The following is a 16,332-nucleotide window of genomic DNA, read 5'->3' on the forward strand; positions in this document are numbered from 1 at the left end:
TAGATTGATGAGTGACTGCTTAAGGTTTGAAGAGGTGGAAGGCACGGGTAGGAGGGTAATAGCAAAAGGATACAGGGTTTCTTTGGTGGCGATTAAAATGGGGCACGTGGGTGGCTCAGTCAGTTAAGCATCCGACTTGATTTCAGTTCAGGTCATGATCTCACGGTTCATGGGTTCAGACCCACATTGGGTTCTGCACTGATGGTGCAGAACCTGCTTGGGATTCTCTCTCTCCCTCTCTCCTTGCTCCTCCCCTGCTTACATGCACACACTCTCTCTCTTTCAAAATAAAAAATAATAAAAAAGAACATTTGTGATTCATGGGAAGAGGTCAAAATATTGACATTTGGAAGAAGTTGAATCCAACCCTCATAGATGAATTTTAGAGGTTCAAGATTTCACTGGAAGAAATAACTTCAGATGTGATTGAAATAGCAAGACAACTGGAATTAGAAGTGAAGCCTGAGGGGTGCCTGGGTGGCTCAGTCGGTTAAGCATCCAACTCTCGGTTTCAGCTCAGGTCATAATCTCACACTTTAGTGGGTTTGATCCCTACATCGGGCTCCACCCTGGCAGCACAGAGCCTGCTAGGGATTTTCTGTTTCCCTCTCTACCCCTCCCCCACTCACACTGTCTCTCTTTTAAAATAAATAAACTTAAAAAAGTTTTTTGAAAAAAAAAAAGAGAAGTGAAGCCTGAAGATAGGACTGAATTGCTGCAATGTCAAGATAAAACTTGAACAGATGAGGATTTGCCTCTTACAGATGAGAAAAGAAAGTGGTTTCTTGAGGTGGAATCTACTTCTGGTGAAGATGCTGTGAAGATCATTGAAATGACAACAAATGATCCAAAATGTTATATAAACTTATTTGATAAAGCAGCAACAGGGTTTGAGAAGACTGAATCCAATTTTGAAAGGAATTCTACTGGGGATAAAATGTTATCAAACAGCATTGCATGCTACACAGAAACTGTTCATGTAAAAAGTCAATGCAGCAAACTTCACTGCTGTCTTATTTTTTTAATGATTATTCATTTTTTTTGAGAGAGAGCATGAGTGGGGGAGGGGCAGAGAGAGAGAGAGAGAGGGAGACAAAGAATCCAAAGCAGGCTCCAGGCTTTTTTGCAGTGGTCTGGAACCAAACCCTCAATATCCCTGAGGTATGCTTGTAATAAAACAAAGCAATGCAAAGCAAAGCAAAGCAAAACAAAACAGAAGATAACTATTGGTGAAGATGTGGAGAAACTGGAACCCTTGTACACTGTGGAAATGTAAAATAGTACAGCCAGCAAGGAAAACAGTTTGGTGGTTCCTCAATAAGTTAAACATAAAATTACCACGTGACCCAATAATTCCATTCCTAAGTATACAACCAAAAGAAGTGAAAACAGATGCTTAAATACTTGAATACAAATATTTATCATAGCACTGTTCACAACAGTCAAAAGGTGAAAACAACCCAGATATATATGAATGAATAAATGGATAATCAAAATGTGGGTATTATCCATACAATGGAATATTAGGTCTTTATTACCTAATGAATAAGATATTGACACATGCTACAACATGGAAAACCCTGAAACACACTATATGAAAAAAAAACAGTCACAAAAAAACACATATTATATGAATCCCTTTATATGAAAGTTTCAGAACAGGTTAATCTATAGAAACAGAAAGCAGATTGATGAGTGACTGCTTAAGGTTTGAAGAGGTGGAAGGCACGGGTAGGAGGGTAATAGCTAAAGGATACAGGGTTTCTTTGGTGGCGATTAAAATGGTTGAAAGTTGTGGTGATGGTTGCACAACTCCATGAATATACTAAAAACCAATAAACTATTCACTTAAAATGGTTGAACTGCATGATATGTGAATTATATGTCAATAAAGCTCTTCACAAAAACAAAAAAAACAAAAAATCTTATTTTATGTTACAATTCCAACAGTTAAGACCATATTTACATAGATAAGGACAAGAAGAATGTGCAGAAAAAATGAATACATTAAAGTTGTGTGTCTGGGTAGTATTTTTTTCTTTTACTGTTAAAATGCTTGTAAAATACATTTAAACGAAGGTTTCAAAAATTATAATACAGTGCTCGCTTCAGCAACACATATACAAAAATTATAATACAGAAATGTTTGTAACTTACCTTTATAAATAAGGGGTTTATCTTTATCTTCCGTCTTTTCCCTACTAGCCAATTCAAGAAAATCTTCAATCAAGTCCAGAGATATGAGAGACTGGCTGAAAACAAGGCTAAAAAAATGGAGAGTGTTCATGAATTAGAATATTCACATAGTAAAGATATCACTTCTTCCCAAACTGGTCTACAAATTCAACACAATTCTAATCAAAACTATAGTATGACTTTTGAGAAATTAACAAGCTGATTCTAAAGTTTATATGAGAATGCTGAGCACACACAGTACCCAAAACAACTTTGAAAAAGTTGGAGGCCTAACTCTACATGATTTCGACATTTACAAAGCTTAAGTAATCAGAACAATGTAGTGCTGATTAAGGGACAAGCACAAATCAATGGAACAGAATATAGGGTCCAGATATACAAAGCCACACAATATAGTTAGCTAAATGGTTTTTTACAAAGAGCAGAGGCAATTCAGTGGAAAAAGGATAATTTTTTCAACAATGATCTTGGCAAAATTCAACATCCATATGCAAAAAAAAAAAAAAAAAAAGAATTTTGGCCTAAATCTCACACTTTATACAAAAAGTAATTCAAGATAAAGCATAAATCTAAATTTAAAATGTTAAACTGTAGAATGTTTAAAAAACACAATTAAGAAAATTCGTGTAACTTGGGGTTAGACAAACAATTCGTAGAACACCAAAAGTATGATCTACAGGAAAAAAGCTGATAAACGGGATTTCAGCAAAATTTAAAACTTTTATTGTATAAAAGACACTACTTAGTGAATATGATAAAAAAGTCTTATTAAAAGTATTTGAGTAATTTTAGACTTATACACATTCTAAAACACTTTGTTATTCCATTTCAAATATGTCTGATTCCTTATTCGCCATCCCAATAGTTTTCTAACTCCTGATTTTAGCCATGAAAATGGCTTATGTGGTATTAAATATAATAAATAATTTCAATATAATTACTATATAGTGATTCAACACTTCTATACAACACCTGATGCTCATCACAAGTACACTCTTTAATCCCCATCACGTGTTGAACCTGAAACTACAATTACATTGTATGTTAACTAACTGGGACTTAAATAAAAACTTAATACACACACACACACACACACACACACACGTGTGTATACATACACATAAAATAAAATCAGGGTGCCTTGGGGGAGAAGAAGGTAAAAGTGTCACTGGCCCCTTAGACTTTGCTCTAGGTCACCAACTTTCAAGGGCTCTGAGAAACAGTTTGAAAATCACTACTCTCATCTATCCCTTTGGTGAGAAGTGGACATAATTATACACAGGAAATGAAAAAAAAATCTAGAAAGAGAATGAAGGAAGGCTCATTCTCTCCCTTACATATGCAAACAAAGTAGGTTAGTATATAAGGAACTAGACATCTGTCCAAACAATTTGGTTTTAATTGATTCTGAAAGCTGTACTGTAAGAGAACGATGCTTTTATGACTCCAGAAGATCCTTCAACACTCAATGCTGGATGTCTTCAGATTTAGTAGAACTAAAAAGAACAACTCAAGTTATGAAACAGCTGTTGGAGTTAACAACATATGCACTGGCTATTGTATGACTTCCTAAACTCTGCATGCACTATGGAAGTCTAATGTCTCCTAGTTGGTACTCCTGGTATACTGGTAAGGAAATGAATTTATTCCCAATACTAAGTATAAATGACCAACGGCCTTGATCCCTCAGTAGGTTGATTATCTTTCCCAGAATCAAAACCTTTACTGAATCACTTCTTTCTGAGCTACAGATTAAGTTTCTTGCAATTCTTATAACTAGGAGACTTATTCTTAGAAATACTAATTATTTATTTAATTGGAATTAATCTGGAATTTGGGTTACTATTCTGGAAAAAGGTTGACTTGAGTCAGCATTAAGACTGGTTCTGGGAACCACTGAGCTCAGAAAAACCTCACTATGAAAAAGGTGGTATTATTAGGATTAAGTGGCTACATACTAATGGTTATCTCTGTTGACTTTTTCTAGTTGCAGATAACATGAAAAACTACTGCCCGGATTGGTAATAATTTTCATACTTGTATAAACTACCTTGGCTTTATCTATTTTATTAGTGACTCCTATGAAAATATAAAATCAATACAAATCAAATTCATACATATACAAAAAAACCTGGAAAATTAAAATTTAATCAAATTTTAATATTTAAATGACAGAAAACAAGTTAGAAGGGCTGGACTGAAACCAGTAGTGTACTGGAATTAGCTATAACTAGCTTGGAACAGGAAAGTAGATTGTTAGCATTTCTTCCCACCACTGACATCATGATGATAGCTTAAAATTGAACATGGCAGTATTTGACTATGAAAATCAGCAAATGTTACAAATTAGAGCTTTTCTTTCTTGCTTCATTTCCTTTTGTGTTATTATTTTCCTGAAGAGTCAGTTGTTAAACATTTATCAACACACCATTGGCTAAAATCACTGAAATTCATTTATCTTTTGCCCCACGAAATATCAAGTTTACACTTGGGTCAAAAGATCAACTGCACAAATAGAGAATAGAAAAATCTGATTTAACAGCAGTTCTTCTTTAAAAAATAAACGAGAGTCTCAGCTGACCATGAGTTCAATATGAACCAACAGTGTTACTTAGATGTTGGAAAACCTCTCTATTGGACCGCATGGATGAACTATAGGGTCCAGAATAAACAAGAACCTGCTTTACTATAAGTCTGTGTTAATAAAAACTCAGTTGAAGTGTTTTGTTTGCTGTGACCACATTTTGAGATGGGTGCTAAAAAACTGAAGTATGTTTAAAACCTATGAAATTAGGCCATACAAAGAATAGATCAATGCAGAGAAAAAAAAAAAAAAGCTAAAAGTGACAAGAGAGATGAATCCACCATTATCTGAAAAGGAGACAATTAAAACAGTAGTATTGATGTCTGCAACCTGCATTGGAAGGCATCAGGAAAATAAGATGGATAGATAAATAGATATGTAATAAAGAAAGTACAATGAAATATAGAATATAGTACAGATGCTAGGTGATAGGCATATGGGTATTCACTGTAAAATTCTTTCTGTTTTTATGTTTGAAAACTTCCATAAGGAAATGTTGGACAAATAAAGAATAGTGGTAATCACAGTTAAGGAAATGCATAGTTTTATAGTATTAGCACTGATAATGTCTATCAGTTGGGCTTATAACTAAAAAAAATCACTATAAGAGTGTAAAAAAAGCAAAAGATATGTTCAATTTTAAACCACAAGGAAAATGTATAGGGATAAAGTACAAACTAAAGATAAGGATACAATTTCTAAAAATTTGAAGTATTCAACTATAGGTAGCCTTCTGAAATGGCAAATGTTCTACCATAGGAGAGGCTACGAGAACATCATGATGAAAATGGTGGAAGAGATTCTTGCACTGCCTAGGAAATTCAAAGACCACTAAAATCCCTTCCATATTCTTAAAATTCTTGTATGGTACCCAAATAAAAATTAATTTTAAACTACAGAAGTTGATAGCAGAAAAGAGCAAAGCATGTCAGAGCAATCATTTCTCCTGACTTCTTAGGAATGCTGAATTCAAATATCCACTTTCTACTTGCATCTTCTATGGATATCTAATAGGGCTCTCAAACTTAACATAGCCAGAACAGACTTCTTTACGATGTCTAATAAACGTAGTTCTTCCCTATTCTCCATTTTAGTAAGTAGCACCAGAATTCACCAGCCTCCTGGTCTGGAAGCCTAGGAGTCATTTTTGACTACTCTTTCATTCTTATTGCCCTGAATTTAATGTACTAAATCCTGTTATTTCTATTCCAAAACATGTCCTTTACCTCCAATATTGTCACTCCATTCATCACATATCTGAACCACTTGTTTCTGTGTAAATAAAGTCGTAATATACAACAAAAATAAATTTTATCAAGTACTTACTAAGTGCAAGATATAGTAAGTTAATAAAAATAATAAAACAGTCTGTGTCTTCAAACAACTCACTATCCAGTGAAAAGACATACAAGTATATTAGAATGCATTAACATTAGGGTCGCCTGGGTGGCTCAGTCAGTTTAGCGACCGACTTCAGATCAGGTCATGATCTCACGGTTTGTGAGTTCGAGCCCCGCATCAGGCTCTGTGCTGACAGCTCAGAGCCTGGAGCCTGCTTCTAATTCTGTGTCTGCTCTCTCTCTGCCCCTCCCCCACTCATGCTCTGTCTCTGTCTCAGAAATAAATATTAAAATTAAAAAAAAAAATTTTTAAATGAATTTATTAACATTAGAGGTATATTAAAAGATGGATTAGAAATATTAATAGCAGATCTACCTCCTTCCAAGAGCTAAAAGAACTAAGTTTGAAAGTTTTTAAGATAAAAGATTTCAGCCTTATGTTAAACTGTTATTAAAAGAATCACAGACACATTTTTAAAATATTTTATGATCAGATGTTGGGACCTTATAACAACCTAAATAGTAAGTATGGTTCAAAACATTAAAAGTATGTATTCTGAATAGTAATTTGAAGGATGAGAGTGGAAGGCAGGGACGCAAGGAAGGGAATGGGGACACAAATGCTAGAAGTAAAACAAACAGGAACAAAAACAAAGGAGAAATTATGGAGAATAGTCAAAGAGGTGAAATACAGTCTGAAGGGCACTAGATTTGGAGATTAAAAGGTCACTAACTGACTTTAGGGGGGAAAAATATCTCAATAAAGTGACATGGTAGAAACCACACTACATGGATTGAAAAATAATATTAAAGATAGTGAAATATAGATATCCATCAGAGGCTTGGCTCAAAGAAATAAGTTCAAGGTGCAATAGCCAGAAAGGGAAAACCGCAATCAAGAAATAACCAGAATATGCACTCAGAACTAGTGGCTTAGAAGGAAGATAGTGGTCTATCACTACACTAACCAAAAAAATTACATCGTTCTAAGGAAGAAAACAAAACAGATTTCTTCAAATAAATTGTTTAAACAACAGAAGGATTATTAAAAAACGTTCATTTATAGAATAAAAATAGGAGAAACTTACACTTTATCCCCAATTTCCTCTGCCATTCGAAGAATTTCAAAGAGAAGTACCATTTTTCCAGAATGTTCTAAAACCTCAGCATCAGCATCTGTAACAAAATCTTTGTACCAGTCTGGAGCTGGGCTGCTTGGATTAGAAGAAGAAGTAGCTTTACCTAAATAAAACAAATGAAACATAAATGAGTAGGCAAATAAGGAAAGAAAACTGAAAGATCCTAAAAGAAAGATTAAGACAGGCACCAAGAGAAAGAGGAGAGAGAGGGAGAGAGGGAGAGAGGGGAAGGAAGAAGAGGAGAGGGGAGAGGGGGATAACGGGGAGGGAGGGCACCCTCTTGCAAAAAAGAGGGAAAAAAGACCACCCCAGGAAAGAGAGAGTTATACTGTGAGAAAAAGACACAAGGTGGGGGAGTGGAGTAGAGGGGACAAACCCATCCTAGGAGAGGGAGAGAAAGAGACAGGGAGTCAGACACACACAAACACACACGTATGGATGCAAAGGAAGAAAAACATTGAGTGGGAGCAGGCACACCAAGTGAGAGAGTAAGCAAGAGAAAGACCCTGAGAAAGTACAACTATGAGAAACAGTGCCTGGGAGTGGGAGACTCAGAAAAACAGAGACCCTAAGAGGCAAAGCCCCCAAGTCACTGAGAGAGTATAACTCCCAACACACATCTCAAGAGACAGAGACTAGGAGAGAAAAAGACATAGAGAACCAAAGAAAGACAGAGAAAGGTAGGGAGGAGAGGAGGGAGGGAAGAGACAGACTGACTCAGAGATTAAGAGAGAAAAGATCTTAGGGGCATGAAACATTTCTCTTTCCTACTAGAATTCTGGAAAACAAACAAGGATTGATCCCAGAATGATCATATCATGTTAAATCATTTTCTTATTTTCCCCGCAAACTTTTGACTATAAAAGATGTAAGAAGAAAGTAATACAAAATAATCCATTATATCTAAACATAAACAGTTCAATTCAAAACAAGGAACATAAAGGTTTACCTGGTTTTTGTACCTTCCCTCAACTGCTTTTTAATGCAAACTATTTTAAATTTTTACACATTTTTGTTATAAACAAAATATTTTATACATTCACAAAAATATATAGAATATAATGAACACCAGTGTTTCCCACATCCCATCTTCATTAAATTTTACCACTTATTAATTAAATCTGCTTCTGATGCAGGTGACGACTAATATGTAACCATACTCAATTACATCCTCTTCTATCCTTCCCTTCTTTCTAGGTTTCTAAAATCCCAACTTATGAAACTCTCTAGATTTACAGGGTATTAAGGTATGTGAAATAAGTCAGACTCATAAGGGAAAATACCATATTATTCTGCCCATAAGTGGAATCTTAAAAAATGAATAAAGAAAAAGCAGAATCAGATATATAAATACAGAGAACAAACAGTGTTGCCAGAGGGGAGGAGGATGGGCAGACAGGCAAAATGGGTGAAGGGGAGAGGGACATACAGGCCTCGGGTTATGGAATGAGTTAACTCATGGGAATCTAAAAACAAAGCAAAACAAATGAATAAACAAACAAAAAGCAGTATCAGACCTATAAATACATAGAACAAACCAAGTCATGAGAATAAAAGGCACAGCATAAGGAATACAGTTAATGATATCATTAATAGCAATATAATAGGACAAATGATAGCCACATTTGTGGGGAATATAGCATAATGCATAAACTTGTCAAATCACTAAGTTGTACACCTGAAACTAATCTAATATTGAGTCAACTACACTTAAAAAAAGTAAAAACTCAAATATATATAAATGAAAATAAAATAAAACCCTCAATTCAATATTTACTATTTTTGTGTATGTTTTTATATTTTCACTACACATGTATGCCTAAACCCTATATGACCTTTCATGTTTTTAAACTCCATGTAATCAGTACATACTGGATGTATCTTTATATGATTTATTTCTTCAATAAATGTAGCTTATCATTTTTCATTCAAAGTGAGACTTACTTAATCACTCTAACCGCTACGTAGAATTCCACTGCCCAAATATACCATCATTTTTAGCTCTCCTCATAGACATTATGGCATCTCCTCATCAGTCCCTCTCATAGACATGTAGATAATTTCTAATTTTTGGCTACTGTCAAAAGAACACTCAATGTTGTTATATTTTTCTAGAATATTGTCTATCTCATAAGTTTTAAATTTTATGGCATAAACTTACACGTGTGATATTTAAAATACTCACTAAAAATAACTGTAGTCTTTATCAAAAACTTCTATTATCTGAGGCCCTAGAGAATCTAATTAGGCTGTTAGTTTTGTGTGTTAACTTTTATCAGGCTTGCTGCTAACTTATTTTGTGGCTAACGTTTCCTGAAGATAATAGTTTCCTTGGTTATTCTGTAATTTTTTTTAATGTGAGATTTATTGTCAATTGGTTTCCATACAACACCTAGTGCTCATCCCAACAGGTGCCCTCCTCAATACCCCTCACCCACCCTCCCCTCCCTCGAAACCCCATCAACCCTCAGTTTGTTCTCAGTTTTTAAGAGTCTTTTAAGTTTTGGCTCCCTCCCACTCTAACCTTTTTTTTTTTTTTTTTACGTTCCCCTCCCCCATGGTCTTCAGTTAAGTTTCTCAGGATCCACATAAGAGTGAAAACATATAGTATCTGTCTTTCTCCATATGACTTATTTCACTTAGCATAACACTCTCCAGTTCCATCCATGTTGCCACAAAAGGCCATATTTCATTCTTTCTCATTGCCACGTAGTATTCCATTGTGTATATAAACCACAATTTCTTTATCCACTCATCAGTTCATGGACATTTAGGCTCTTTACATAATTTGGCTATTGTTGAAAGTGCTGCTATAAACATTGGGGTACAAGTGCCCCTATGCATCAGCATTCCTGTATCCCTTGAGTAAATTCCCAGCAGTGCTATTGCTGGGTCATAGGGTAGGTCTATTTTTAATTTTTTGAGGAACCTCAACACTGTTTTCCAGAGCGGCTGCACCAGTTTGCATTCCCACCAACAGTGCTAGAGGGCTCCCGTTTCTCCACATCCTCGTCAGCATCTACAGTCTCCTGATTTGTTCATTTTAGTCACTCTGACTGGCATGAGGCGATATCTCAGTGTGGTTTTAATTTGTATTTCCCTGATGAGGAGTGATGCTGAGCCTCTTTTCATGTGCCTGTTGGCCCTCTGGATGTCTTCTTTTTTTTTCTTTTTTTTAAATTTTTTTTTTCAACGTTTTTTTTTTATTTATTTTTGGGACAGAGAGAGACAGAGCATGAATGGGGGAGGGGCAGAGAGAGAGGGAGACACAGAATCGGAAACAGGCTCCAGGCTCCGAGCCATCAGCCCAGAGCCTGACGCGGGGCTCGAACTCACGGACCACGAGATCGTGACCTGGCTGAAGTCGGACGCTTAACCGACTGCGCCACCCAGGCGCCCTGGATGTCTTCTTTAGAGATGTGCCTATTCATGTTTTCTGCCCATTTCTTCACTGGATTATTTGTTTTTCGGGTGTGGAGTTTGGTGAGTTCTGTATAGATTTTGGATACTAGCCCTTTGCCCGATACGTCATTTGCAAATATCTTTTCCCATTCCGTTGCTTGCCTTTTAGTTCTGTTGACTGTTTCCGTTGCAGTGCATAAGCTTTTTATCTTCATGAGGTCCCAATAGTTCATTTGCTTTTAATTCCCTTGCCTTTGGGGATGTGTCAAGTAAGAAATTGCTGCGGCTGAAAGAGAGGTTTTTTCCTGCTTTCTCCTCTAGGGTTTGGATGGTTTCCTGTCTCACATTCAGGTCCTTTGTCCATTTTGAGTTTATCTTTGTGAATGGTGTAAGAAAGTGGTCTAGTTTCATTCTTCTGCATGTTGCCATCCAGCTCTCCCAGCACCATTTGTGAAAGAGATTGTCTTTTTTCCATTGGATATTCTTTCCTGCTTTGTCAAAGATTAGTTGGCCATACTTTTGTGGGTCCAATTCTGGGGTTTCTATTCTACTCCATTGGTCTATGTGTCTGTTTTGGTGCCAATACCATGCTGTCTTGATGATTACAGCTTTGTAGTAGAGGCTAAAGTCTGGGATTGTGATGCCTCCCACTTTGGTCTTCTTCCTGAAAATTACTTTGGCTATTCAGGGTCTTTTGTGGTTCCATACAAACTTTAGGATTGTTTGTTCTAGCTTTCAGAGGAATGCTGGTGCAATTTTGTTGCATGGAATGTGTAGACTGCTTTGGGTAGTACTGACATTTTAACAATATTTATTCTTCCAATCCATGAGCACAGAACGTTTTTCCATTTCTGTCTTCTTCAATTTCCTTCATAACCTTTCAATAGTTTGCAGCACACAGATCTTTTACATCTTTGGTTAGGTTTATTCGTAGGTATTTTATGATTCTCGATGCAATTGTGAATGGGATCAGTTTCTTTATTTGTCTTTCTGTTGCTTCATTGTTAGTGTATAAGAATGGAACTGATTTCTGTACATTGATTTTGTATCCTGAGACGTTGCTAAATTCATGTATCAGTTCTAGCAGACTTCTGGTGGAGTCTATTGAGTTTTCCATGTATAATATCATGTCGTCTGCAAAAAGTGAAAGCTTGACTACATCTTTGCCAATTTTGATGCCTTTGATTTCCTTTTCTTGTCTGCTTACTGATGCTAGCACTTCCAACACTATGTTCAACAACAGCAGTGAGAGTGGACATCCCTGTCATGTTCCTGATCTCAGGGGGAAAGCTCTCAGTTTTTCCCCATTGAGGATGATGTTAGCTGTGGACTTTTCATAAATGGCTTTGATGATGTTTAAGGATGTTCCTTCTATCCCAACTTTCTCGAGGGTTTTTCTGAAGAAAGGATGCTGAATTTTGTCAAATGCTTTTTCTGCATCGATTGACAGGATAATATGGTTCTTTTCTTTTATTAATGGGATGTATCACATTGATTGATTTGCGAATGTTGAAACAGCCCTGCAGCCCATGAATGAATCCCACGTGATCATGGTGAATAATTCTTTTTATATGCTGTTGAATTTGATTTGCTAGTATCTTATTGAGAATTTTCGCATCCATATTCATCAGGGATATTGGCCTGTAGTTCTCATTTTTACTGGGTCTCTGTCTGGTTTAGGAATCAAAGTAATGCTGGCTTCATAGAATGAGTCTGGTAGTTTTCCTTCCCTTTCTACTTTTTGGAATAGCTTGAGAAGGATAGGTATTATCTCTGCTTTAAATGTCTGGTAGAATTCCCCTGGGAAGCCATCTGGTCCTGGACTCTTACTTGTTGGGAGATTTTTGATAACTCATTCAATTTATTCACTGGTTATGGGTCTGTTCAAGTTTTCTATTTATTCCTGTTTGAGTTTTGGAAGTGGGTGGGTGTTGAGGAATTTGTCCATTTCTTCCAGGTTGCCCAGTTTGTTGGCATATACTTTTTCATAGTATTCCCTGATAATGGCTTGTATTTCTGAGGGATTGGTTGTCATAATTCCATTTTCATTCATGATTTTATCTATTTGGGTCATCTCCCTTTTCCTTTTGAGAAGCCTGGCTAGAGGTTTATCCATTTGGTTTATTTTTTCAAAAAACCAACTCTTGGTTTCACTGATCTCCTCAACGGTTTTTTTAGATTCTATGTTGTTTATTTCTGCTCTGCTCTTCATTATTTCTCTTCTTCTGCTGGGTTTGGGGTGTCTTTGCTGTTCTGCTTCTATTTCCTTTAGGTGTGGTGTTAGATTTTGTATTTGGGATTTTTCTTGTTCCTTGAGATAGGCCTCGATTGCAATGCATTTTCCTCTCAGGACTGCCTTCACTGCATCCCAAAGCGTTTGGATTCTTGTGTTTCATTTTCATCTGTTTCCATATATTTTTAAATTTCTCCTCTAATTGCCTGGTTCACCCATTCATTCTTAAATAGGGTGTTCTTTACTTCCATGCTTTTGGAGGTTTTCCTAACTTTTTCTTGTGGTTGATTTCAAGTTTCATAGGACTGTGGTCTGCAAGTGTGCATGGTATGATCTGAATTCTTTTATACTTATGAAGGGCTGTTTTGTGACCCAAAATAATATGTGATATATCTTTGAGAATGTTCCATGTGCACTCGAGAAGAAAGTATATTCTGTTGCTTTGGGATGCAGAGTTCTCAATATATCTGTCAAGTCCATCTGATCCAATGCATCATTCAGGGCCCTTGTTTCTTTATTGATCCTGTGTCAAGATGATCTATCCATTGTTATAAGTGGAGTATCAAAGTCCCCTGCAATTACCACATTCTTATCAATAAGGTTGCTTGTGTTTGTGATTGTTTTATACATTTGGGGGCTCCCGTATTAGGCACACAGACATTTATAATTGTTAGCTCTTCCTCATGGACAGACCCTGTAATTATTACATAATGCCGTTCTTCATCTCTTGTTACAACCTTTAATTTAAAGTCTAGTTTGTCTGATATAAGTATGGCTACTCCAGCTTTCTTTTGACTTCCAGTAGCATGATAGATAGTTCTCCATCCCCTCACTTTCAATCTGAAGGTGTCCTCGGGTCTAAAATGAGTCTCTTGTAGACAGCAAATAGATAGGTTTTGCTTTTGTATCCATTCTGATACCCTATGTCTTTTGGTTGGAGCATTTAGTCCATTTACATTCAGTGATATAATTGAAAGATATGGGTTTAGAAGTCATTGTGATGTCTGTAGGTGTCATGCTTGTAGTGATGTCTCTGGTACTTTGTGGTCCTTGCAACATTTCACTCACAGAATCCCCCTTAGGATCTCTTGTAGGACTGGTTTAGTGGTGATGAATTCCTTCAGTTTTTGTTTGGGAAGACCTTTATCTCTCCTTCTATTCTGAAAGACAGACTTGCTGGATAAAGGATTCTCTGCTGCAATTTTTTTTCTCCTGTTCATCACATTGAAGACTTCTTGCCATTCCTTTCTGGCCTGCCAAGTTTCAGTAGGTAGGTCAGCTACTACCCTTATGTGTTTACCTTTGTAAGTTAGGGCCTGTTTATTCCCTAGCTGCTTTCAGAATTCTCTACTTTATCCTTGTATTTTGCCAGTTTCACTGATATGTCATGCAGAAGATCGATTCAAGTTACACCTGAAGGGAGTTTTCTGTGTGCCTCTTGGATTTCAATGCCTGTTTCCTTCCCCAGATCAGGGAAGTTCTCAGCTATAACTTGTTCAAGTACACCTTCAGCCCCTTTCTCTCTCTGTCTCTTCTTTTTCTTCTTCTGGTACTACCATGATATGGATATTGCTCTGTTTGATTGCGTCAGTTAGTGCTCTAATTCTCCCCTCATACTCCTGGATTTTTTTTATCTTTTTCTCAGCTTCCTCTTTTCCATAATTTTATATTCTTATTCACCTATTCTCTCCTCTGCCTCTTTAATCCGAGCTGTGGTTGCCATTTTATTTTGCACTTCATTTATAGCATTTTTTAGCTCCTCATGACTATTTCTTAGTCCCTTGATCTCTGTAGCAATAGATTCTCTGCTATAGAGAAAAAAGTCCTCTATACTTTTTTCAAGCCCAGAGATTAATTTTATGACCATTATTCTAAATTCTTGTTCCGTTATATTGCTTAAATCATTTCTGATCAATTCATTAGCTGTTGCTACTTCCTGGAGTTTGTTTTGAGGAGAGTTCTTCCATTTTGTTATTTTGGATAGTTCCTGGGGTGTTGCCAAACTGCAGGGCATGTCCCCTGTGCTGTCTGGAGTAACTTGTTTTCGTGGGTGGGGCCGCAGTGAGACGCGATGTCTGTTCCCAGCCCACAGATGGGGCCACAGTCAGACGGGTGTGTACCTTATCTTCCCCTCTCCCAGGGGCAGGGCTCACTGTGCAGAGGTGTGGCCCCTATCTGGGCTCCTTGCACACTGCCAAGCTTTTGGTGAGACTTGGATGGGATCTGGCCAAGGGTGTATTAGAAGGGATGGATCCGCAAGGTGTACAGAGGCAGGAGGGGCAGGTTTAGCTAGCTTTGCCTTTGGTGGTCCCCTGCGGGAGGAGCCCTGCAGCTCTGGTAAGGAGGCAGACCAGTCGGAGGGATAGATCCACAGAAGCACAGCATTGGGTGCTTGCACTGTGCAAGGAAGCTCGGTGATGGGAACTGGTTCCCTTTGGGATTATGGCTGGGGGAAGGGAGAGGGAGATGGCGCTTGCCAGCACCTTTGGTCCCCACCGAGCTGAGCTCTGTCTCCTGGGGCTCAACAACTCTCCCTCCTACTGTCCTCTAACCCTCCTGCTTTCCAAGCAGAGCTGTTGACTTTTAACATTCCAGATGTTAAGTCCCACTGGTTGTCAGAATTCACGCAGTCCGCCCCTCCGCTTCTGCAAACCAGACTTCAGGGGCTCTGCCTTGCTGGGCAGCCTGCCCCTCCACCATCCTGGCTCCCTCTTGCCAGTCCGTGTAACACGCACCACCTCTCTGCCCTTCCTACCCTCTTCCGTGGGCCTCTTGACTACACTTGGCTCCAGAGAGTCCATTCTGCTAGGCTTCTGGAGGTTTTCTGGGTTATTTAGGCAGGTGTGGGTGGAATCTAAGTGATCAGCAGGACGATGTGAGCCCAGTGCCCTCCTATGCAGCCATCTTTCACCGGAACTCTCTATAATTTTTATCGTCATTTCACTTTCACTGCATTTGTAATATGTGAGAATCCTTGGTAAAGGTCATACATCTCTGTACTTATTCTGCATCTGCTTCTGCCAGGTGCTCCAAAGGATCAACAACCCCGAATACTCAAGGTATTTCAGCTTGAGATTTTTAGACTAAGTAATGTACATTCAAATCATAACCTATATAAGGGAAAGCCCAAGATTATGAATGCAAAGAAACTATTTTTCTCAACCCAGAGACCAGGGTGAAACAGATAAACTTTGTCATCTATCTGGATTGATAGGCACATTTTTTTTTCTATCCTATTCTTCAATGGACTATATATACCCTTTAGAGATTCAGCTTTAATCTGGGTTCAAAGAACTCTCCACCTCATAGAGGGCTCAAAGCCTTCTATCATATCACTGAGTAGGTGAAAGCCAAAGCTGCTAGTCACAAGACTAGCATATCCCTAGGGCTTCCATAGCATACCTTTAATGGTTTAAATTATCAGTTCCTTTTTTTGTG

General features: G+C 37.5%; 1 protein-coding gene across 8 annotated transcripts in view; it reads right to left on the reverse strand.

Annotated features, from left to right (window-relative positions):
* The window catches only part of ATRX (ATRX chromatin remodeler), a 314,554-nt gene that overhangs the window by 77,828 nt on the left and 220,394 nt on the right, over positions 1-16,332 (reverse strand). For all 8 annotated transcript variants that reach the window (XM_049643991.1, XM_049643990.1, XM_049643987.1 and 5 more), the window contains 2 exons: positions 7,209-7,362; positions 2,158-2,264 (listed from right to left, as the gene is read on the reverse strand). In XM_049643991.1, coding sequence (XP_049499948.1) covers positions 2,158-2,264; positions 7,209-7,362 — 261 coding nt within the window. The remainder of the gene's footprint in view (positions 1-2,157; positions 2,265-7,208; positions 7,363-16,332) is intronic.

This window comes from Panthera uncia, chromosome X, assembly GCF_023721935.1.
Source record: "Panthera uncia isolate 11264 chromosome X, Puncia_PCG_1.0, whole genome shotgun sequence".
NCBI classification, from domain to species: domain Eukaryota; kingdom Metazoa; phylum Chordata; class Mammalia; order Carnivora; family Felidae; genus Panthera; species Panthera uncia.